Below are 25,444 nucleotides of genomic sequence, written 5' to 3' on the forward strand. Positions count from 1 at the left end.
TAAGTTCCCTTTTTCCTATATGCTGTTTACTCTATGTTACCTTAGTCAAAATTTCCCATAATGATTGCTTGCTTTACCTCTTGTCAAACTGATTATCCTGGAAGAGTTATGCTTGTAAGTTAGTTCTTATTTTTGTGCTTTTAATTTCATTTTGAATTTTTGGTGATATTAACCAGTGAAGGAAGCTTACTTCTTCCATTTATTCAGATCTCTATTGACATTTTCTATTCCTTTCACTATAGCAATTTCTTTGCCAATTCAGGAATGATAAAGAAATTGTTAAAAGTGAAATTGATTCTTTAATACCATAGACAACTTTAATGATCTGTTTTTATTATTATCAACTTTCCACCAGGAAATTTTATAAACTAGCATTTGGCTTCAACTTTACACATTACAAATTAATTCTTTGCATGTTGTAAACAAGTTTGTTCTATGGGATTAATATATTATACTGGAAAAATAATTATATTCTTGTTTTCATCTATATTTTACCACAATGTAAACAATAAAATTTTGCATATGAACTGCCTTCACTACAAATTGCTGCGTATCATGAAAAACAGCTTGCAGCATGCTGCTCTTGTTCACGTCGTGAAAATACTTGAGGAACTGACTTGTATTGTTTATTGATGGCAGAGTAATATATCAATGAAAATAATATAATTTTTTAAACTTATTCTTATCAAGTATAAGTCTTTTCGTCATTAATTTATCATTAATCTGCATCCTTTTTTTATTTGAAATAGCACCATAGTTGTTGCAACTGTATTTTTTTTTTCTTCTTACAGCATTGTTCTTTTCTGTTTGTAATGATCATATCTTACTTTTACAATTTCTACACTCACCAATCAGTGCATTCCACTCATCAATCACTCTCCACACAAAGAACCTTTCTCTCACTCCTATTTGCTCGCACCTTCCTTATATAGTTTCAGTGGATGACCTCTAGTTTCTACCTTTTTGCTGCCCTCTACTCTATGAAATATCTTCTCCACATTAATCTTGTAACAACCCTTCACCATCTTATGTGTCTCAATCATATCCCCTCCTCTTCTATTCACAAGGCTTTGTAAGTTGCATTCTTTCAATTTCTCATCATATCTGACATTCCATAGACCTGACACTAACTTAGTAAATCTTATCTGGACCTTCTCCAGTACATCCTCATCCCCCTGAAAACCAGGCAACCAAATTTGTGCACAGTAGATGGTCTGCCTTATATAGGTAAAACATAACCTCTTTGCCTATGTGTGTCGATGTCCTCCTCGTTATTGCCATAATCTGTTGAGATGTTCTTACAATTTTAGCAGTGTGATCCCTAAACTTCAAGTCTCTGTCCACCATCACTCCTAGAATCTCTCATCCACTCCACTCCTTCAAAATTTCTCCATTACTTGTATACTCTGCATCCCAACCTTGCCTATCATATTTCAAGACCTTGCACTTTGCAGTATTAAGCTGCAAGGCCACAATGTCTGCTCAACTTCTTATAACCCTTCCAAACTTTGCATCATCAACAAATAGCTGTACATCTCCAGTTAAGTCTGTCCCAATCTCATTGACATACAAGTTAGACAATAATGGTGCTAAAATAGATCCCTGTGGCACTCCACTAGTGACTTTTCTCTTTTGGGATACCACTCCTCCATATGCAACCTGCTAATACCTGTCCGACAATCAATCAGCTATCTGACTTACTAGTCTGTTATCTAATCCCATATGTTTCAATTTAGCTACTAGCTTTTCACCTGGCAATCTATCAAAGACCTTTGAAAAATCCAAATACACCACTGTATATGCATCTCCTTTATTGAGTGAGTTTGTCACCTTGTTGTAATACATAAACAAATTTCTGAAACATGACTTCCCTCTAACAAACTCATCATCACGAATCATGGGCTCACTGCCTGTTGATGTCTGATGCCTGTTTCACTATCTTCTTCCACCTTTCTTTGTCCAGTGCACAGTGTCGCAGTTTTTGTACGCCCATTCCACACCAGTCTTTTATATCGTCTATCCATTCTCTGTATGGTCTACCTCTTCTGTTTAAACCATCCAAAATATCAAACATAAATGTCTTTATCTTCCGGTCCTCACTCATTCTACAGATGTATCCAAATAATTGCAGCTTCCGTTTTATAATCTTCTGCATTAGATTCTGTTTTGGTTGTATCTTCTGATAGAGCTCTTCATTGGTGATTTTCTGTACCCATCCTATTCTTAGAATCTTCCTGTAGCAAGTTCTTTCAAATGACAAAATTCTTTTTCTTGATTCCTTATTTATTACCCACGTTTCAGATCCATACAGCACACCACTGAAGATGCATGTTTCCAATACTCTTAGTTTTGTTTGCAGACTGATCACTTTACTTTTCCAGATGTTATCCATGGCCTTCAGATTTGTTCTTTCCTTTGCAATCCTGATTTTTATTTCTTTTTTACAGTCCAAGTCATATGTCAGTTTACTTCCCAAATATGTGAATTGTTCTACATTTTCTATATCAGTTCCATCCACTTGTATCTTTTGTTTTCATGTTCTTCTCACCAAATACCATTGTCTTTGTTTTTTCAAAGTTCATAACAAGTCCATATCTCTTCCCTTCCTCATTTAACAGTTTCAGTGTTTTTTGTAGTTCTCTTTCGTCTTCTTCAATAATAACAATGTCATCTGCAAATCTCAGATTGTTAATTCTCATTCTGTGTACAGATATTCCTTTGGCATCTTCTTTCATTTTATCCATTGCTCTTTCTAAATGTGCGGTGAAAATGCTTGGTGATATTGGGTCTCCCTGTCTAGTACCTCTGCTTGTTTTAAACCACTTCCCCAAATCATCACCTATTCTAACTGCTGCAACTGCATTCTGGTAAACATCTTTTAATATAGCTATTAGTTTTTTATCAATTCCATAGGATTCTAGAACTGCTAATGTCACTTTCTGGGGTCAATACTGTCAAATGCTTTCTGAAAGCCAACAAACCAAGTATATATGTTTTTGTTTTTTCTCCTAGCTTTCTCTGCTATTAACCTCATTGTCAAAATCTGTTGGATTGTAGTTCTATCCTTCCTAAATCCTGCTTGCTCGTCTGCAAGGTATGCTTCCAATTGTGTTCTCAATCTTTCTGTCAATATGATCATCATTACTTTACCAAGGTGACTTATCAAGGCAATTGTTCTATAATTTTTACATTCTAGCTTATTTCCTTTCTTGTATAATGTTACTAATATTGATTTCACCCACTCCTCTGGCATTTTGCCTTCTTTCCATACCATATTACATAGTTGGTGCATTTCTGTAACCATACTTTCACCACCATATTTAATCATTTCTCCAGTAATGTTATCGTTACCAGGACTCTTGTTGTGTATTAGCCGTCCTATTGCTTTTTCTACCTCTCCTCTTAAAATGTCCATATCATGCTCATTACCTGGTGGTGATATCTGCTTAAATTCTTCAGTGAGTTTCCCAATGCTATCTGAATCTACTTTTTCTTCATATAACTCACTACAGTATCTTGTCCACCACTGTACAATTTTTTCTTTATTCATCAATACTTTGCCCTTTTCATCTTTAATTGTGGTCTGTTTTGGTTGCCACTTTCTATTAATGGTTCTGATCATTTTGTATACCTTCCTTGTTTTATGCTCTCCATAGTACTGTTCTATATTGTTGCATTGGGCTTCTAACCATTTCATTTTATCCATTCTGACTGCTTTTTTCACCTCATTACACTTTCTTCTATATTGCTCTTCTATTTGTTCTGATGTATCCCTTATTATCTTCAACATTCTTTTCTTTTGTACTAACTTCAGTGTTTCTTGTGTAATCCATTTCTTCTTGATCTTCTCTTCTTCTGGTACTGTTTCTTCAACTGCATCTTCTATCGCCTTCATTACTCTTTTCACTCTTAAATTCGAGTTTTTTTCTTTCTCCACACTTTTAAGTTTCTCTGCTAACACTGTTCTGTACCTTCTTCCTATTTCTGCTTCACTTATTCGTGCTGTATCTCTTCTATTCTGATGTTGGGGTTTATATTTCTTTTTCAATTTCATCTTAATGTTTGCAATCACTAAACTATGGTCCGAGTCTATATCCGCTCCTTGAAAAGTTCGACATTGCTGTACTGATGTTATTCATCTTCTTTTAATCATAATCATATCAATCATGTTTTTGGTTTTCCCATCATTTGATCGCCACGTCCATTTTCTACACTCCTTTTGTTGGAATCTGGTTTTACAGATCATCATCTCGTGGTCCACAGCAAATTCTAACAATTTTTCACCTTGTTCATTTCTTTCTCCGAAACCATATTTTCCCATGACTTTTTCCCAACCATCATTATCTATTCCAACTTTGGCATTCCAAACTCCTTCAATAATTAGCACATCTTACTTTGGTATTGTTTCTATTGTCTCTGTCAGATCTTTGTAGAATAAGTCAATATCCTCATCTGTGCTGTCAGATGTGGGTGCATATATCTGGGCTATTGATATGTTGAATGGCTTTACCTGAAATTTTGCTACTGTGATTCGTTCATTTACTGGTTTGTAGCCTAACAGTGCCTCTCGAGCTCTTTTGCTGAGAAGGAAGCCAACTCCTGCTTCGTGCATGGTGTCATGTCCTGACCATATTACTTCGCATCCATTGATCTCTCCAGATGATGTCCATCTCATCTCTGCCAATCCTAGTATATCCCACCGATATCTCTTCATTTCCTCACTAAGTAGTTCTAATTTTCCTGACGTCCAGAGTGTCCACACATTCTATGTTCCTACTGATAACAGTTCTCTTAGTTTCAGTTTCGGTTTCCTTTCGGTATCCCACTTTTCGATCCAACCCCGATCGCTCGATTGGTATCGCGGGCCTTGTTTATCCGGGCGATGCCCGAGCCGGCATGTTGTAGCTGTTGGTTGTATAGGCATCAGATAACAATCATGTTTTTTCTTTACGGTCAGAGCATCGACACTCATCTGATCGACCCTTCTCCTTTATCCAGGCTTGGGACTGGAATGAGACCCCTAAGGATCCCAATGCAGAGTTTAACAAACTCATGCTGACCATTATAAAGAATACTGTTATTATCAACTCACTTTTGAATCCTAGTCCTTACCAACTTCTCTAATACCTTAACAACAACCCCAGACACAGACTGGATTATAATTTATAACCTTAGTCTTACTCCCCTCCCCTTTGTGAAGTGCAATAATTTTTCCTACCTTCCATTCCTTTGGGACTCACCCTGTTGAAGGACTTGTTAAATTGTTGCTGCAAAGGTGCCATTAATTCCATAGGACATTCCCTCAAGGCACGTGGCATATATAAGGAATTAAGCAAACTTGATTAACATCAAGTTTTCTTAATTCCTTATGTACTTCCTGCTCATTCACCATCAGTCTGTCCTCTGCCATATTGTTATTATCTACACTCCAGATTCTCCTGATGTTGTCTTTATAAGAATGAAATACACCGAGCATTGAATAATTAGACTATATTCTCTGCATTGGTTACCAGTCTGCCAGTGTCATCAACTAGCATCATTCTCCTGTATCCCATAGTCATTTTTTCTTCTACTTCCCACATATTGAAAGAACTCACTAGAATTTTTCTGAGCTTGATTGGCTAATTGCTTCTCATACTCCACTTTTGCTGCCCTTACCAACTGAGTCATCTTCCTGGCCTGCTCCTTATACTCCTCATGCATCTACCTCTTTTTCACATGTTCCTGATTTATGAATAATCAATTCCAAGTATTTGAAATTATCTACTTCCTTAACTTTACCGTAGCATTGTTCTAAGTCTCTGCCTTCTCTTTCAACCATGAAATATTTTGTCTTGGTGAAATTAACTTTTAGGCCTTTTATACTATAAACATAAACGGGTTTTCTTATCATAAAATTATTGTTACCCCAAACAGTAGCAAATGAATGATATCTCTCCCCCCCCCATCTCAATTCTCATAGCTCTATGTGAAGCACTCCAATGTAGCAGCACTGCATTGTGAGGACTTAGACAGGGTTGGTGACACCTACCTTCTTGTCTTATGCCTTTGGATGTGTTAATTCAGCAGTACCAGTTTTCCTCCACTTAACAGCTGTGCTGCAGCTTCTATATATCCTCTTAATCAAACTGATGATCTACTCACTCATATTCATCTGCCTCATCGATCCCCCAGAATTTGCTAATGAAGACAGAATCATAGGCCTTCTTGAGATCCATAAAAGTCAAATGTGTTTCCTGCTGCTTTGGCATTTCTTTTTCTTTTCTTCTAAGATCTCTCTCTTTATAATAAATTTAGTTTAATCCTTTATCCGAGTGTTAGCAAACAAAGTTTGTGCCTGAAGATACTTCAAGACTGAGTCAACTCGTAGCAAAGGTGGACCAAGCTCTCATCACTCCTGTCTCAGTATCTCCCATAATGCAAAGCACATCTCCTTGTGGATATGTGTAATGCTATGCATTAAGGGAGGGGCCACTACCCAGAAGTGGAGATACCAAGGCAGAAGCAATGGAGAGGTCATTCTCTCTCTCTTTTTTTTTCTTTCTTTTTAAGATGAAAATATTATCATTACTCAATAGCAGTAAAATCAGCTTCTTTTTGACACAGAAGGCAATACTGTTCTCTTACCTTTTTGTTATAATTTTACTTATTCCACTCATGGAGAGACCATCATCCCTTGTAATTTGATGGGGCATTCTTATTACCCTTTTTAAAGATAGGAGTTATATATGTTAATCAGCAGGTCAGAAGTTGCATCACCTTCTACAACTTGATTTACCATTTTTATTATTCTTAGTAGACTGTGTCACTTCCATAATTCCATGGATACTCCTCTTGGGTCAGCTGCCTATCCATTCTGTCATTAGGGCATCACCAATGCCTCTCACCTTCCAAAAAAAGAGTCCATTAGCTCTTGTACCCTCAAATCATTGCCTATTTTATCCTCAATCTATTCCTTCCCATCCTCTGTCAGAAGATCTTTTAATGATTCATCCATCTTCTAGTCTTTATAAATGTCCTTCTCTAGTATTCTACCAGACCTCTATTAATATGTATATAATAAATAAATAACATTTCATATGGATATATTGTGATATTTGTTTCAAGTTGAATCCTATTTTCAGATGCCTTCAAGGAGCAGAATTATATATCTAACCTTAAATTATGTTTAACAACCGAACTTAGTATATAATTTTTTTTTAGGCCAAGAATAATGGTGCTGATGGGATTGAATTTGATATGTCCTTTACAAAAGACAATATAGCAGTTCTTTTTCATGATGACACAGTAGAGAGAACAACAGATGGATTTGGAAGAATTGGTGATCTTACATTTGAGGAAGTACGCAAGCTAGATGCAGCAGCAAGGCATGTGTACAGGTTAGTCATATATTTACAATCAGTATTTGGTTAAACAGCATTCATCCATATTTTATTGAAAACAGCAGCTCTCTGATTTGTTAAAATGAGAGCGTTGTTGTCAGTTTCTATTAGAACTTGAATAATTTTCACTAGATAAAAAATTTATATATATGATTTATAATGTGGTAGATTATTTTATCATTATTTACATAATTTTAATACTGCATCATGCCTTAAATGATGTAAAAAATTTGCATTTGTTCTCCAGAGCAGGATTCTCAGTTTACATAATCGTTGGCCCACCAACAGCACTATTATGTTATAGATTTCCATTGTTTTATTATCCACCAGTAATGATGATGATGATAAAACCATGTCCATGATAGGAAGTTTCCATTGTTGCACACAAACCTCATTGAACTGTATACCTTAAATTCATTCCTTGATACAGCTCTTGCTATGCCGTTTAGCATTCCCTTTCACTCAGCATACAAATATCTCTTAATCCCCCCCCCCTTCATTCTGTGGATGAAATGTTTTTTATCTATATTACTAATTTATGGTTCAGTCATATCATTCATCCTGTCAGCATATGTCATTTCCTCAATTTGTCCTCATACCTAATATTTCCGATACCTGATTCCACCTTAGTCACTTTCCTCTGGACCCTTTCCAGTATGCATATCTTCTCCTTGAAAACCAAGTTACCAGATCATCTTAATTCAGTGGAATCATTGGCCTTTTATGTGTATATGCCATTATCCTTAATACGTTTTAATATCAGCAGACATAATGCATTGTAACTTTCTTCATTTCTAGTAATCTAGGTCCCTGAATTTCAGGTCCTTGTGTACCATTACCCTCAGTAGCAATACAGTTGACGGGTATCTCGATCAACTGTATGCTCTACATCCCATCCCTGCCTTTTGAATTTAAAATTTTACACTCTGCAGCATTAAATTGGTAGATCAACTCAGTTGTGCCATGGAACGATTCAGAGAAACATGTTGTTGTTCTCGAGATTTCCAGAGCTTTTGATTGTGTTTGGAATTGAGACCTGCTAAGCAAATTGCCATCATTTGGTCTATTTGCTACCCTCTGTAATTGAGTAGCCAGCTTTCTCTGAAGTCATTCACTGTATATCATGGCAGATTGCTCTCTCGCTTGAAGTTTTGCTACCAATGCAGGATTGTCTCAGGGCTCTGTAATATTACCTCTCTTCTTTCTACTATACTATATATAAATGACCTACTTCACTCACCACTAATCCTATTCTCAGCTTTGCTGATGATAGTACTCTCCATTCATCTTATTTATTTGACAAACTGTGCAGTGTTCAGACATCCTGTGCTTCAAGATCATCTTCAACTAGTGCCTTAAACATTGATCTCCATACCATTCTTCAATGGGGTAAAGACATTCTGATTAACCTCAGTGCAACCAAAACATAGTCTTGCCTTTTCTCTTGCAGAAGGGATCTCAGCTCACCTATCCCTACTCTCAGTAATACACAGATAACAAGATATCAGATCTCTCTGCCTCTCTCTGCTTGGACTAACATTTAAACCTCCAACCTCTCCTGGCATAAAAAAGTAAAACTGGGTATTCTCTTCTGCTCAAGATGCTGTTTTTCATTTATCCAGCTGCTGTTCTGTCCTATGAAGTGCCATCTCCATCCAGGAGGTTGACTATTATGGATCTTTACCTGAGATCCATAATGTGCAGTAGAAAATATTGCATGTCATGCACCCAAAAGATGGTGAGGCTCTAATTTCTCCCATTTCACAATTAGTATCCTATGTCTTAGATATGTCTGTTCATGTTGAAAGTTTATTTTTTCACTTGGTTAGAGTATAATAAATTTAGTTTAATCCTTTATCCAAGTGTGAGCAAACAAAGTTTGCGGCTGAAAGTATCTTCAGGACTGGGGTAAGGTGGTACAACACCAGGGCAACTCGTTGCAAAGGTGGAGCAAGCTAGGAGTGTTGGTAACTTGCTCCACCTTTGCAACGAGTTGCCCTGGTGTTGTACCACCTTACCCCAGTCCTGAAGATACTTTCAGCCGCAAACTTTGTTTGCTCACACTTGGATAAAGGATTAAACTAAATTTATTATACTCTAACCAAGTGAAAAATAAACTTTCAACATCTTTCTCTAAATCCAGAGTAATTTATTAAAAAAAGGGTGGCACACCAATTGGCAACTCCTATAGATAGAGATGACCTGCTAATGCTTCTGCCTGGTATCTCCACTTGAGCCTGGCTCCCACTGAAGAGACCTCAATAAAGGTCGAAACTAGTCTGGGTAGTGGCCCTTCCCTTAATGCATAACATTAGACATATCCGCAAGGAGATGTGTTTTGCATTATGGGAGATACTGAGGTAGGAGTGTTGGTAGCTTGCTCCACCTTTGCAACGAGTTGTCCTGGTGTTGTACCACCTTATCCCAGTCCTGAAGATACTTTCAGGCGCAAACTTTGTTTGCTCACACTTGGATAAAGGATTAAACTAAATTTATTATGTCTGTTCATGGGCCAGTTTGCCCCATGGATGAAAGAAACGAAAATCCCTCCACTTTCATATGAGACCAGCTACCTCATCATTTGATTGAAAACACCAGATAAAGCTTCCTCTCACCATAGATGGGATCGAATCCAGGGCTTTCCAACCAAAGGACTTGTCTATACTAACTCAACTCCAGAGGTTCTCACCTAGCTACTAACTCTAAACAAATTCCAAATCCACATCCTTAGAATACTGCTTACATGTTTAGGGTGGTGCACCTAAAACCTCACTAAAAATTCTCAGTGAGGTCCAGTGGAGAGCAGTTCAGTTTAAACAGCTGTCCATTTAAACCTCTACCAGTATCATTAATGTAGTTTTATCAACCTGATTGGCCAAGTGATTACTGTGCCCACTTTTCAACCAACAGGTTGCAGGTTTTAATCTCTAGAGACATTCATACAAACATTCATGCCCATAAGTGAGAGATGAATTTCATTGCCTGGTGTGAGCCCACCATCCAACTTACCAGAGGCCTGAAATGGTTTGTAAAAGCTCTGTGTTTGAATTTTTATCAACCACTTCTGGACTATATAAAAGCAAATAAAAAATAAAAAACATAAATGAAAAGTATTTGGGGTAGAGTACTAAAGTGTAGGTTTACAGTCTTTTGTGAGTGGGAGTCAAAAAGAAAAGTAATAGCCTCAAAATAGATCCTTAACGACACAAAACTATTGACTTCCCTCATTTGGGATGCCATTCCTCTCCATTTTCCTTCACACACAACCTGCTAATACCTGTCAGATAGTCATTCTCCTATCTAACTCACTAATCTGTTATATAACTCTGACTCATTTAATTACAAGGTGCTTCCAGAAAGTAAGGTCTGGTCAACAATTAAAAAAAAAAAAGATTTATTATATTGCTAAAATGCCTACATACATATATACAACTTCTAGGCATTTTTGCTATTCTAGCACCAGCTTCTTCATACCCACATCAAAAAAGTCTGCTGCCAGCGAATTCAACCACTGAGTCGCACTGTTCTTCAGTTCTTCATCTTCTTCAAACTGCTGAGATGGTAGTCACCGGGTGTGAGATTGGGACTGTAGAATGGGTTGCGAAAAGTTCCCACCCAAACTTCTGAATTTCCTGGACAGTTCAACTTGCAGTGTGAACTCACACGTTGTCATGCAAAAGCACAATCCCTGGAAACAGCATTCTTTATCTTTTGTTCTGAATTTTGTCTAGTTTCTTCAGCATTTCACAATATGCATGGGCATTAATTGTCATTCCTCGCTGAAGATAATCAATGAGCAAAATCTCTTTTTGGTTCCAGAAGATGGTGGCTGTAATTTTTTTTACCAACGGTGCTTCTTTGAATTTTTTTGCTTCTGGAGATGATGGATGGTGTCACTGCACTGATTGTTAGTTTGACTCAAGGTCTCGAAATTTGATAGGCAAGATTGGGATGCAGAGTATACAATTAATGGAGAAATTTCGAAGGAAGCAAAGAGAAAAAGAGGGGAATATGATTGAGACATAAAAGTTGGTGAGGAGTTGTTACCAGATTAATGTGGAAAACATATTTCATAGAGTAGAGTGAAATAAGGGTAGAACTGGAGGCCATCTATGGAAGCTGTATAAGTAGGATGTGAGCAGGGGAGTGAAAAGCAGGTTCTTTGCACAGAGAGTGATTGGCAAGTGGAATGTATTGCCTCAAAGTGTGGTGAGTGTGGAAACTGTGAATGGGTTCGAAGCATGTTTTGATGATATTTTGGCATGAGAGAGGATAGACCTCCTACTATGAGTCCTTTGACTCCATGGAAGTCAATGATAGTTATTATTATCATCTTCTGAGTTTTCCATAATTACCAACCAGCCATGTGATTAATTCCACCTATATCCTTCCTTACAAGAAGTCCTCATATGGCTGATCACCACTCAGGTTGTGGTCAGCCATGTGAGCACCTCGATTTTGTTCAAAGTAATGGAGATGGTTATCAACAGTAGTAACTACCAGCATGAATTTCTCTAATCTAGATCCACAAGAGATCTCCTGACCTACATCATACACCTTGAGACTCATTTCATGGAAAGGTTTGGAGAACCATGTTTCATTGCACTTGACATCTCCAAGGCATTTTATAGAGTCTGGCATTGGAATGCTTCTCAACAAATTGTCATGTGGACTGCCTTCATCCTTGTGTAATTGGATTTCCTGAGTCCTCTGAGATCGATCCCTATATGTAATGGTGGATGGTGTCCTTGTTCAGATTTTCCTATTAATGCAAATGTCCCTCAGGGCTCTGTCATTTCACCTACCATCTTCCAGATTCATATAAATGACTTAACTTCAAATCCTGTTCATTTTTTTTTTTTTGATAGCACTCTGCACTCATCCTACTCTTATGACAAGCCTTGCAATGCACAAACATCTCATTCTAGATCATCTGTAATAAGTGATCCCTGAATGCTGATCTCTAATATCCATGACTGGGATAAAAAAACAACCTAGTTAACTTCAGTGCTTCCAAAACACAATTTTGCTTTTTTTCTCACAAAAAAAAAAGACATCAGATCTTCTCCACTTGCTTTTGATAATGTGCAGCTGAGCAATCAAGACCCTCTCTCTCTTCTCAGACTGCCTCATACTCCAAACCTTTCCTGGCATCATCAGCTTCAAGAAACTTGGCATCCTTTTTCTGCTTAAGATGATACTTCTCTTCTGCCCAATTACCTACTCTGTATAAATCCCAAATCTGGCCAACCTTGGAATAATGCTCTTATGTTTGGGGTGGTGTACCTATGATCTCCCTAAAAATTCTTTATGCTCTTCAGCAAAGAGCAGTTCTTTTACAGGTTCTCTTCAGCCACTTTCCCATAGAAGATCAGTTTCTACATTCTCTTCTACAGATATTTTAATCGCCACTGTTCAGCAGAACCAGTATCTGTTATGCCTCCCATTTCTGCCAGATCTACATGAATTCAAGCAGCAGCTGCTCAACATACCTTACATTCGAACTGCATACTAACTGTGAACCTGCTACTCCCAGTCATGTTTCATTCTGTCAACCATAATTCTGTGAAACAGCCTCTCTCATGAAGTATTTCCAAAGGACTACAACCTCCAGTAGTTTAAGAAGATTACTCCTGCTCCTGCATGATATTTAATTTTTATATGCGTTTCTGCCTCTTGTGTGTGTGTGAGTAATATATATATAAATATGAACTTTTTAATGGGCCAGAAGATTGGTACAGGAGACAAATTTTCTACATTTAGCACTTTCAAAGTATGAGTTATTTACTTTGAAATAATGAGGTCATCATTAGCCATCATAATGATTGTTTTACAAGTATTGTGAGCATTGGTGTAGGCCACGAATGAAGCTGAAGTCCATGCCTCAAGTGACTTGCATGGTTTTTCTTTTTTTCTTGGACTACTTTGGCATACCTCTTGGAAAATCATGGCTTGGATATTGGATAGGAATTTTGAACAGAATGGGGATAAAAGTTCTTGTTCCAGCGGGGATAATTTGTGTAACACCATTACAAACAGGGCTCAACAAGTTAAGCGAAATCCTACTTGTCATGCAACAGATGTACTCATCCAAGACTCCTATTTTTTTAAAAAGAAAAAGTCAGTCGAAGTTCCATAAACTGATTAACGGTGCAGTGTCTGTGTTTTTTAAAGGACTTCATCTCTTAAGAAGTTGTTTTTTATTAAATAAAAACATATTTTTTCATAGAGAATTCCACATGTTGAGTGATTACTCCCCTTCCCAGAGAGTGACTGCATGCATGGTCACTTTCCCCAATTTGAGGCTGTGTCCACCTTGATTATGGATGCATCATGTGATGCAAATACCAGATCCAATATCCTCAAACCATTTTCCCCCTCTGCAACATGCTGTTGCAAGTAATTATCCCTTACTGACTATATAAATTTTAATTCCATCCTTTTGAAGTTCCCCATAATAATCGCTCGGCCTGCACCATTTGTGCTTATCTGCTAATGTATATCATCCACATCTTTCTGCAGACCACTACTCTATAGCAGCAACCAACAATATATTTTGTTCTACTGGCCTCTTGTCTCGCACTAGATAACCTCGAATGAACATCCCCCCCCCGACTTAATATCCTTAACTTCTGTTTTGTTGGTTCAAGTTCTTTAGTCATTGACAGTATCCTACCTCTTATCCTATTCCCTCTATCCACCCTGAAATTGCAATGCCTCCTTACATTTTATCCCCATAACTATGTCATTGTCAACCAGGTCTCATTGATGCCTATAAGTTTTGGCCAAGTAGAGCTGAATTATGCCCAAAACTCCTCTCTTTTATTTTTGATACTTCTGGCATTCACATATATACAGTTCAACATCCTTTTGGATCCACAGTTACTCTTTTGTAATGCCATTACCAACCCATTTAGATTTGAAACCTGTGAAACTGCATTTATTATTGCATAAACATTTCTGTGCACATGCTTACTTGTCTTAGGGAGTGGTTGAACCCACACCTGACTTTATCTCTCCTAATATTTCTAGATTTCCTATATTTGTATTTCTAACCTGTCACTGAACAATAATCTCTCTAAACATCTAACTCCAGAACGATTCAAATACAATCCATTAGATAGAAGTCCTTTTGTGCATTAAATTCATTCCATACATCTATAAACTGCATACATTCTTCTTGCACATTCTTCTCATTAACTTATTAGCAATCATAGCTCTTTACTTTCACACTCTTCTGTTTTGTTTCTGTCACCAACTGTTTCATATCTGATCTCCCATTACATATTTTTTACCTTTTAAATCATTTGTGCCAGAAAAAAAGTAATTAATTCTTTCACTTCTCTTTCAGTAGCCTTGATCTTTACACTTCCAAAACATTCTTTTGTCACTTTCTCATTAAGTGCACCTCTTATCATTGAATCGCCATACAATACCTTCTTCATACTCCCAATTTCTCATATTTTTGTATTCTCGTAGACAGGCTTATACAGACATTCTCATAGACAGGCATTACTAAATCACTTAAGGAAATGAACAATGTAGATAAGAATATAAATTAAATTATTTTTGTACTTTTCTTATTCACTTTTTCTTCCATTGTTCCCCTCCTGTTATATTGCATGCCATACTTCAGTCACTTTAAACCACATTTTGTGCTGTGAAGCACTACACATCATATTTCATCTCATCTTTTACCTTTAGACACTTCTGTTTTACTCACATTCCTCTTTTGTGCACTATCGTTTGCTCCTATCACATTCTCTACAACACTTTCACTATCCTGCTTACATTACTAATATTTAATTACTTTTCTTCTCCTGCTTTCCACACAGCACTCATATCTTGCACATGAAACATTTCCAACACACTCTCACTTTCATACCATAAAGCATTCACTCTTGGCAATGAATATATCAAACACACATGACATTGTATGAAATCCTTCATGTCTAACTCAGTGAATAACTATTATTATTACGGGCAACTCCAGGGAGTCATTAGACTCATCGAGGGAGGCCCCAAATCATATTCATCACAACTATTTGACATTCATACAGTATCTATCATACCTCGCCTTAAACTCATTCACTGTCACGGCATCCACCACAGACTCAGGGAGCGCATTCCACTCATTCACTACTCTAAAAGTAAAGAACAGCTCTAACACCTTTACTAACCACACTTTTGCCCAGTTTCCATGGATGTCTTCTAGTCCTCCCACAACCAGCCCTGTTCTCAAAAATATCTTCTGAATTAATTTTATAGAAACCTTTCAGTAATTTGAATGTCTCAATCATATCTCCCCTCCTCCACCTATCAACCAATTTTTGCAACCCACAAATCCTCAACCTGTTCTCATACGGTTCATTCCACAGACCTGCTATCATCTTGGTCACTCGCCTCTGGATCCTCTCCACCTCCTCCCCATCAAGAAGAAACCTAGGTGACCAAATCTGAGCACGGTAGTCTAGATGGGGTCTTATCAAGGCTCGATAGAGAGGAACAATAACCTGCTTGTCAACGTATTCTTCAGCAACCAAGTGATTTGATGTGCTGTTTTGGTCACTTTTGCAATGTGTCCCCTAAATTTCAATTCCTTATCTACCAACACTCCTAAATCACGTGCCTCATCAATTTCCTGGAGCAGGGTTCCACCAATGCAGTAAACTGCCGCCAATCTTTTCACCCCAAAATGCATAACCTTACATTTTGCCACATTAAACTGACATCCATTCTCCTTAGCCCAGACCTCCAATCTATCCAAATCATCCTGCAAAATTTTGACGTCATCTGCATTCACTATTGCCCTACCCAACTTCGCATCATCCGCAAACAAATGAACTGTTCCTCTCAGATCATTTCCTATATCATTTATGAACAAATTAAACAGCAGTGGTCCAAGAACAGATCCTTGTGGCACTCCACTAGTCACAGGCCGTCTTGTGGACTCTACTCCCGAGTAAACCACTCTCTGATATCTCTCTGTCAACCACCCTCCTATCCATCTCACCAACCCTATGTCCATTCCCATATGCTGCAATTTACTGATTAGAATTCCATGTGGAATCCTGTCAAAGGCCTTGGCAAGGTCTAGTAGAATCACCGTAAACCCATTACCCTTATCCAGTTCAGCCGTCACTGTGTTATAATACGTGAGCAAGTTACTGAGGCATGACCTACCCTTCACAAAACCATGCTGTCCCCGATACAGTATCCCATTTTCTTCTATCCAATCTTGTATTTTCCTCTTGACTATTTTCTCTAAGACCTTGACAATGATTCCTGATATGCTAATCGGTCGGTAATTTACAACAGCAGTCTTGGAACCACCTTTATGCAGTGGAACTATTTTCCCCTCTTTCCACCTGCTCGGGACTAACCCAGACCCGAGACTCAAATTAAACAAAATGGTCAAGGGTACTGACAATTCTTTAGCTGCTTCTCGTACAACACGAGCTGGTATACCATCCAATCCCACAGATGTATTGACATTAAGGTTATGCAATAGACTACTCACCTCCACTTCATTAACCACAATTCCCGTATAATCTACTGGTTTATTCGTTTCTGCAATGTCACCACCTGGATGATATACTTTTGCAAAGTGCTCACTCAGTAACTCAACTATCTCAACTGATTCAGTTACCTCCCTACCATCGGCATTCTTTAAAATCAATCTGCCATGTACATTTTTCCTTTTACTTGCTACATATCTAAAAAACTGTTTAGGATTCTCTTTAGCCTGCATGGCCAATGTTCTTTCGTAATCCTTTTTTGCTTTTCTTACCACACTCGTCACCCTTCAGGCCTGCGCTTTATACCGTTCATGTGCCTGCCGGTCACCCTTCTCCTTAAATTACCTCCATAGTTGTTTCTTTTTTAGCAACTCAAGCTTAATGGTGTTATTCATCCATTTAACCCCTACTTGATTTATTATTTGGACTCTAGGTATACGGTCAGCCATTGCTTCATGCAAGCACTTCTTAACTACCTCCCATGCGCTATCAACTTCTAGTCCTTGCAGTTGTACATGCCATGGCACTGAACCAATCAAACTCCTAAGCTTGTCATACTTTCCAGCCCGATAATTCCACATGTACCTTGTCTTAATTGAAAATTCTACACCTTTAGCCACCTCCCAAGTTAAGACCCTATGATCACTCTCACCGATTGGTGGCAATGTGGTCATATTTGTTACAGCCAAATCCTCAGATGTAATTACTAGGTCAAGCACTCTCTGACCCCTAGTATTTTCCATTACATGCTGTCGCAGATAGTTATCCCTTAATAACCGCATAAAATCCTGTTCCTTCCTCCCGTGTGTCCTCTCCTCACTCCAATCAATGCGACCATAGTTGAAATCTCCCATAATAATCACCCTCCTTCCACCCATTTCTTCTATTTGCTTGTGCATACTGTCACCACCATCTTTCCCATCACCTGGTCTATAGCAGCACCCAATTGTATATTTAGTTCTGCTAGCCACAATCTCGCACCAAATGGCCTCAAATGTGCTCTTTTCTCTATCCTGCAATTCAACTTCTATTCTCCTTGGCTGGAGCTCATCAGCTATCATCAACAATACTCCTCCCCCCATTTTATTCTCTCTGTCATTCCTGAACACACTATACCCATCACATTCAATCCCACTAGTTATATCATCTACAGTCAGCCATGTTTCACTAATACCTATAACCTGTCGTCTGGAAGTGCCAACCATGGCCAAAAACTCTTCCTTCTTGTTCCTAATACTCCTAGTATTAGTGTACATGAATTTAAGACCCCCATTAGCCCCAACCCTACCTTGATGCCTTATATTAACTATCCCACTTAGATTTGTTGTCCTTATTTGCTCTGGCATATTATATTCATTCTTACATTCAACTGCCTCCATAAGGACTGTATCTCTACTCCCCCCCTCCCTAACAAATCTAGTTTCCCTGAATTTGCACATCCACTACATTCAGCAACACTTTCTCAAGTCTTCTTACACCGTAACCATTCAAATGCAAGCCATCCATCTTATATAGATCCTTTCGCCCATCAAACTCACTCCACACATCCACAAATTCCACACCACTCGTCATACATAACCCACGCATAAAATCATTTGCAATTATAGCCCTCCTTTTAAACATTTCACTGTCATACCGTGGCAAAAGACTAATCATTCTAACTCTCTCACTCTTTTCTTTTGCTACCTCAAACAATTCATTCAGGTCTTCTATCATTTCCATTTTATCTCCTTTCAAATCATTCGTACCTGCCACAACAATCATTTCTTTCACCCTTTCCTTTTGCTCTCTAATAGACGCAGTTACGTCCTTTATGGTCGCACCAGGTTGGTACGATTTTGTCAAATCCTCTACTAACACACCTCGTACTAACGAGTCTCCATACAGCACTCTATCCTTCATTTTGTTCGTGTTCACATTCATACGTCTATTTTTCCTGTCATACCTTTTATTATTGGTTGGTTCATTCAGTCTACTTTTGTTCATGCACTCTAGCTGCTGTTTTGCTCTTTCTATCGCACTATTCAACAACGCGATCTCACTCAATGCATCTATCTCATCTTGTTTGTTCTCTGAGAAACCATTTATACTATCATTCACACTTTCTACATTCACACTCTCACAATTTTCATGTACAACCTTGCTGTTTCTTGTCATATCCCTATTTCCTTCATTCTGAAGGTTGACAAAAATATCACACTCAAAAGAATGAACTAAATTGATTATTTATTTATTATTACGTAACACCTCCAGATACCGATGAGTCTTTGGACTCATCGAGGGTATCTACTCTACAACTCACCGTCTCCACCAACCGCAACTACCTTCATCATCTACACGAACACCATCTATTGCTGACTACCGCCACCAGTATTTTCACAGACAATCACAAACATCCATGCCCACAGCCGGATTCGAACCTGCAGCCTTTTGGGTGGAGAGCGGGCATGCTAACCACTCGGCCAACCAGGCTGGATAAATAAATAAGGAACCTTAGATGTCGTTTTCCCCATACGTATCATTGTCACAAGAAATGTGTTTTGAAATAAGAAAATCCTCATTGACTACATCATTGTTCATAGTGATATCATATCATCATGCTGGTTCAAGATACAAGCATGTACAGAGGATTTGAAATTGGAAGTGACCATTATTTAGTGCTAAGCAGGGTAAAAATGGATATTACATTGAAAAGAACAGTATGTAAGAAAATTTTTAAAATAATTAAAGTTGAGCAGCTTTTATAGGTCAACTGTAGACTCACCTATACAAACATTATTGAAGAAAATTTGAAGCAGTTTGAAAACAAAAATCAAACCTTGGAATGTTAGTGGCAAACTGGTGAAGACATTATTGTATTGAGCTAGGGAGATGCGTGGTGAAGTTATTTGTAAGGATAGAAAAATAAGAACATCATGGTGGACACAAAAGTTACAAAAGCAGTTCTGGGAAAGAAGAAAGCATACCAAAAGTTCTTAACAAATAAGGCAGCAGATTCCCTAAAAGAATACAGAGAAAAATGTAAGAGAGCTAAGCTATGTGCAAATGTAGCTAAACCGAAGTGATGAGAAAACTGGCAAGAATATAGAAAATAAATATCAGGAAGGTAGCAAAATGTTCTGGAGGTTATTGAAAAAATACTTAGAAATGGAGAAAAGAGTATTGTAAAAGGAATCAAAGATGATAAAGATGACATAAAAACTGAAGATAAAGATATTCTAGATGTCTGGAGTAATTATTTTGAAAGATTGCTAAATGAAACAAGCCATGTCACCATGGTGGTAAAAAAAACTCTCAACAGGGAATACACATCGATACTTGAAGGAAAAGCCATTAAAAACTTGAAATGTGGAAAGGCCGCTGGAGTAGATGATACAAGATACAAGCATGGAGTAGATGATTTATACCTCCATATTTGACCTTAAATACTCAAATATGGAGGTATAAATGTTTTGCATTGGCTACACCGCATAACTCAGAGGGCTGGGTCAGAAGGTCAAATTCCAGATGATTGGAGACGAGCTCTAATAGTTCCTGTCTATAAAAAAAAAAAGCGGGGGGGGGGAATAAAGCTGTATACGAGAATTAGAGGAATTTCTCTACTAAGTCTCCCCAGTAAGTTTATGTAAACATATTTGAAAAGAGGTTGAGAAAGTTGGGGAAGAGAAACTTTAAGAAGAACAAGCTGGGCTCAGGCCAAATAGAGGTTGCCAGGATCAGATTTTCATTTTATGACAAATAGTTGAGAAATCATGAGAATATGACAAGTATTTGTATTTAAGTTTTGTCATCTGGTAAAGGAGTATGACAAGATGCAAAGAGAAAAGCTTTTCAAAACACTAATATTCCATTTACCCCAGTTATATGGGGTAAATAGAATATTAGACAGGGCAATACATAGTCTATATATAAGTTGTAACAGTTATAAGAGTTAAAGAAAATACAGGAAAATGGTTTGATGTAAAATCAGGGGTAAGACAAGGATCCACATTATCTCTACTCTTATTCATCATCTATATGGATCATATTATGAAAGAAAGTGACATGAATCCTGATATTAGAATTGGGATGTCAAACTTAGCACTTTGCTTTATGCAGATGATGTAGATATGTATTCCCAAACACATCTAGTGCAAGTCTGCAGGATTCTCTAACATTGAATAACAGCTGTAACAAATTTTGCATGAAAATCAGCCATAAAAAGACCAAAACTATAAAAATAAGCAGAAACATCGATCAACTGCATTCTGAATGGAGAGCCTATAAAACAAGTAAAATATTTCAGCTGTTTAAGCACAGTTTTTAGTGAAGATGGCAAATTAAATCTGCAGTAAAAGCAAAGCTGGTATGGTGAGTATCCAGCTAAAGAAATTTATATGGAGTAAGAGAAATTAGCCAAAACACCAAACTAGCAGTATACAAGACAGTGTTTAAACTAGTTTTCAGTTATGGATCTGAGAGTTGAGTTAGAAATAAATCACTTAATTGAAGACTAGAGAGAGTGAAATATTGTTCACTCCCCTATTTAATATGGCAGAATCATATTAAAAATGAAGATATTAAAAAGGAAGTTGACATTTTTAGCATTTAAGAATGTGTAAGTAGCAAGGCTAATCTAAAGTAGTATTGTCACTTAAACAGAATGGAAGGGGAAAGGTTTGCAAAACAGGTGTTTAATGCCAAGATGGCAGGAAAGAGATCCAGAGGTTCAGGTGGATTGATTTGGTCAGAAGTGCCTTAGAAGCATGAAATATTGAATATGACAATATTAGAGTGCTGACAAGTAATAGACTAATTGGGAGGAAAATTGTGGATAGGAAATTAATAATCTAAACTTAATCATGTAGTGCTCTCATAATAGCCTGAACACCACCCCTTGAAGATATATATCAGGAAATTGATGATGAACTAAAATAAAACGACTAAACTGCAAGTCATGTGAAGCACTGCTACTACTATGCACTACATTAGCACAAACTTGTGTAATGTGACAACTGAATTTCAGTTCCTTGTACATCGCCACTCCCATTGTCTCTTATTTCCTCTATCTCCTTCAAAGTTGCTGCATCGTGTATACTTTGCATTCTATTGTTGCTTATCAAATTTCAAAACGTCACACTTTGCCACATTGAACTGATAGTTCCATTTACCTGCCCACTCAAGCAGTCTATCCAGATCATTCTGTATATCCATAATATCTGCTTGCTCTACAGTTCTTCCAAATGCATCATCTGCAAATGGTTGCATATTTTCAATTAAACTTGTCCTGATATCATTGATATGTAAATTGAACAACAATAATGGCTCCTAAACAGACCCTTCATCCCAAAACGTATTTGCATAATCTAAGTATACCACTGTATATGCATTTGTCACCCTGTTATAGTGCATAATGAAATTTGTAAAACATGACTTCCCTTGAAACAAACCCATGCTGACAATCATAGACAATACTGCTGTTATCAACTTATTTCTGTATCTTAGCTCTCACGCTTTTCTCTCTAATACCTTAATCACAACTCCAAATAGATAGACTAGCCTATAATATATAGCCATAGCCTTTGTGCAGTGGGACAATTTTATCTTCTTTTTGCTCCATTGGGACCTGTGCTGTTGTATGACTTATGAACCCTATAAAAATCACAAATCTGCCCAACTATTGAATATTGTTTGCTCATCTGGGACAGTGCTCCTAAGGACTCCCTAAAATTACTTGATTTAATACAGACGAGAGCAGTTAGGATGATTAATAACCCATCTTTCACAAATTCACTCCACCCACTCTCACACCAGCACTAAGTTTCTGCTACTGACGTTTTCTACGAATACATTCGATGGTAAATGTTCATCTGAACTGGCATCACCCTTCCTCCACTCTTTGTTAAATCCATTGAAATACATGCCATAGTTTCTCAACATCCTTTCATAGTTCAACTTTAAATCCACAGAGGAAACTATTTTCCCTCATCCCTTCTACTGCTACCCTCTGGACAATCTCCCATCCCATTTGTTTCCTAAGGAATACAATTCACAGTTCTTCAAATTAAATGTGAACATCTTCCTTCTTGCCGTGTATATGATACTAACGTACATCCACATTTCCATGCCTATAGCTCATTCATCACAGGGCATGTGGAGAGCACCTTGAACTCTGGTCGACCACTCTCCTACTTATCTTCTAGGGATGATCCCATTGTTCTCTCTCCATTTATCATGTATGGAAATATTTCTGCTGCATCTATGCTGGGGAGAAAAAAAAAAAAAAAAAAACTCCTTACTCATAGTATTTTAATAATAAGGTGTGACACCTTATGGCTACTCATATATGAAAATATGACCTCTGCATTACTTCAATCTTAGTATCACCTCTGGGTCTGACTCCCATTGATGAGACCTCAATAAAGGTCGAAACCAGTCCAGGCAGTGTTCCCATAATGCATAACATTATACATGTCCACAAGGATATGTGCTTTGCATTATGGAATACTAAGGCAAGTGATGTGAAGTCATTAGCCTCTATATACAAGTTGCCCCAATCCTGAAAATACTTCAGGCACAAACTTTGTTTGCTTACACTTGGATAAAGGATTAAACCTAAGTATATAATTTCTTGGTAACTTTAATTTTACTAACTTGTATGTTTTATCATATCTCCTCTATCTGAAATCTTTGAAATCTGCATTCCCTCAATTTCCCCATAACTTACACTTCATAGACCTGTGTTATCTTGGTTATCCGCTTCTGCACTGGTTCCACTGTCTTTTTTTCCACTCCAATGAAAGCCAAATAAGCATATCTGTGAATGCAATCCAGATATGGTCTAATAGTATCTAGTAATAAGTCCTTATAAAGAGGATGAATGTTGACTACCCAACTGATTAACAGTGATAGCTGGGGTATAATAACTGATTTAATTTTCTACATTTGTAGTGATATCATTTTTATATTTCTGCCTAAAATCTCATTGATCTCTAGTCATAATTAATGAATTTTGTTTATAAATCAAATTACATTTGCTCATTTGTTTTGTATAGTGATCGATTTAAAGGAACAAAAATTCCTACATTAGAAGAAGGAATTAAAGAATGTTTGCAACTTGGACTGAAAATAATTTTTGATGTTAAAGAATATGACCATAGGGTGAGTAATTTATGTACGTTATCCATTTAATACCAACAAAACTTTCATGTATGACCATTGTAGCTATCAGCAGTATAAAAAATGTAAGTTAAGCTTTTCTCCTATTTTTAAACTGGAGAAACCTATGGCAATCCGATATCCATAGGTTGAAGGGTTTTTCAGATGATACCGAGAAGATTTTTCTTTGAATAGTATGAAGGAGAAGCAATTTCTAGAAAGAGTAAAGCTATGATTCAATCAGATAAGTGAAATGAGCAACTTTGCATAGAGAATGGCAGATAAGTGATGTGCTGAATATTGAGTGACTTTGAGAGTTGAGGTATCATTTGCATGTTGATTGCAAGAGTAGACCTACCACAATAAGCATTGTAATTTCATGAAGGTCTAACAATATCAGTACATTCAGCTCTTGCTATACTGAGCTTTCAACAGTTTTGGGCCAAAGCACCTTAGTATATATATTGTTCTAAAGGAAGGAAGTTCATTATAAAAAATCCTCCAATAATTTTAACAACAATTTCACTGCAATACCATTACCATAATGAAAGTTGGCTGCATTTAAACGAATTAAAGTAAAAGTAGTATATATTCCATTTATGGAGTACACTTTTTCTTTTTATGTGTTGGGAATTCTACTTTTGTCGAAGTATGCTAACTATAAAAGAACAGATTATTTATAGAATTGTAAATACTTTTTAATAAACTGCACTGAATGCAGAAGCCATCTTCTCTAGTTCCAGCACCTAATAACAGTCACTATACTGAAAGTGAACATTTTGAGATATTTGAATATTAGTGGGTAGATAGTTTAAATAGCAATTTGAAGGTTAGCTTCTAATTTTAATTTTTTTTATTGGAAACTTTGGTTTCTTTTTTAAGGTATAGGATATTTATTACTCACAAACTCAGCAGCAATTACAGTGATATTGAATCTGGAGGAGGAGAATAAAAAGCTGTGGAATCATGACTCTTCCCACTCACTATTTCTTTATAATAGACGAATCTGTAGCCCACAACGTTCTAGTGAATTGCTTCCAAAAAGACTATATTGACCTAACTCTGAAGCTTAGTGGTCGAATTGAATTAATTGAGGTTGCTTTTCATAGGTTAATATTTGGGCTACTGACTTTTAAAAGTACAGTAACATAGATAAGTTACTAGTACTGTAAATATTCTGGCCAACTCAGCTCTACCTGTTATGATGCATCCTTATTGCAAAGATCTTAAGCATATCAAGAGGGCAGAGTGCCTGTAATCAGTCCAAATCTGTACAGAACTGCTAATTCAGAGTTCTACGAACAGTAAATTCTACTTGTATATTTTGTGGATTGCACTGGAAAGTAGTGTAAATTGCATATGGAAACCATCTTCAATCTTTTAAATTTTCACAAATTAGTGAAAATT

General features: G+C 37.1%; 1 protein-coding gene across 1 annotated transcript in view; it reads left to right on the forward strand.

The window, feature by feature from the left end:
* Positions 1 to 25,444, forward strand: part of LOC150097265 (glycerophosphodiester phosphodiesterase 1) — a 146,873-nt gene that overhangs the window by 26,996 nt on the left and 94,433 nt on the right. Inside the window, exons 2-3 of the mRNA XM_090407682.1 lie at positions 7,204 to 7,379; positions 23,935 to 24,040. Coding sequence (XP_090263808.1) covers positions 7,204 to 7,379; positions 23,935 to 24,040 — 282 coding nt within the window. The remainder of the gene's footprint in view (positions 1 to 7,203; positions 7,380 to 23,934; positions 24,041 to 25,444) is intronic.

This window comes from Typopeltis vanoorti, chromosome 17 (genome assembly GCF_054136105.1).
Source record: "Typopeltis vanoorti isolate ZY-2024b chromosome 17, IOZ_Tvanoo_1.0, whole genome shotgun sequence".
NCBI classification, from domain to species: Eukaryota; Metazoa; Arthropoda; class Arachnida; order Uropygi; family Thelyphonidae; genus Typopeltis; species Typopeltis vanoorti.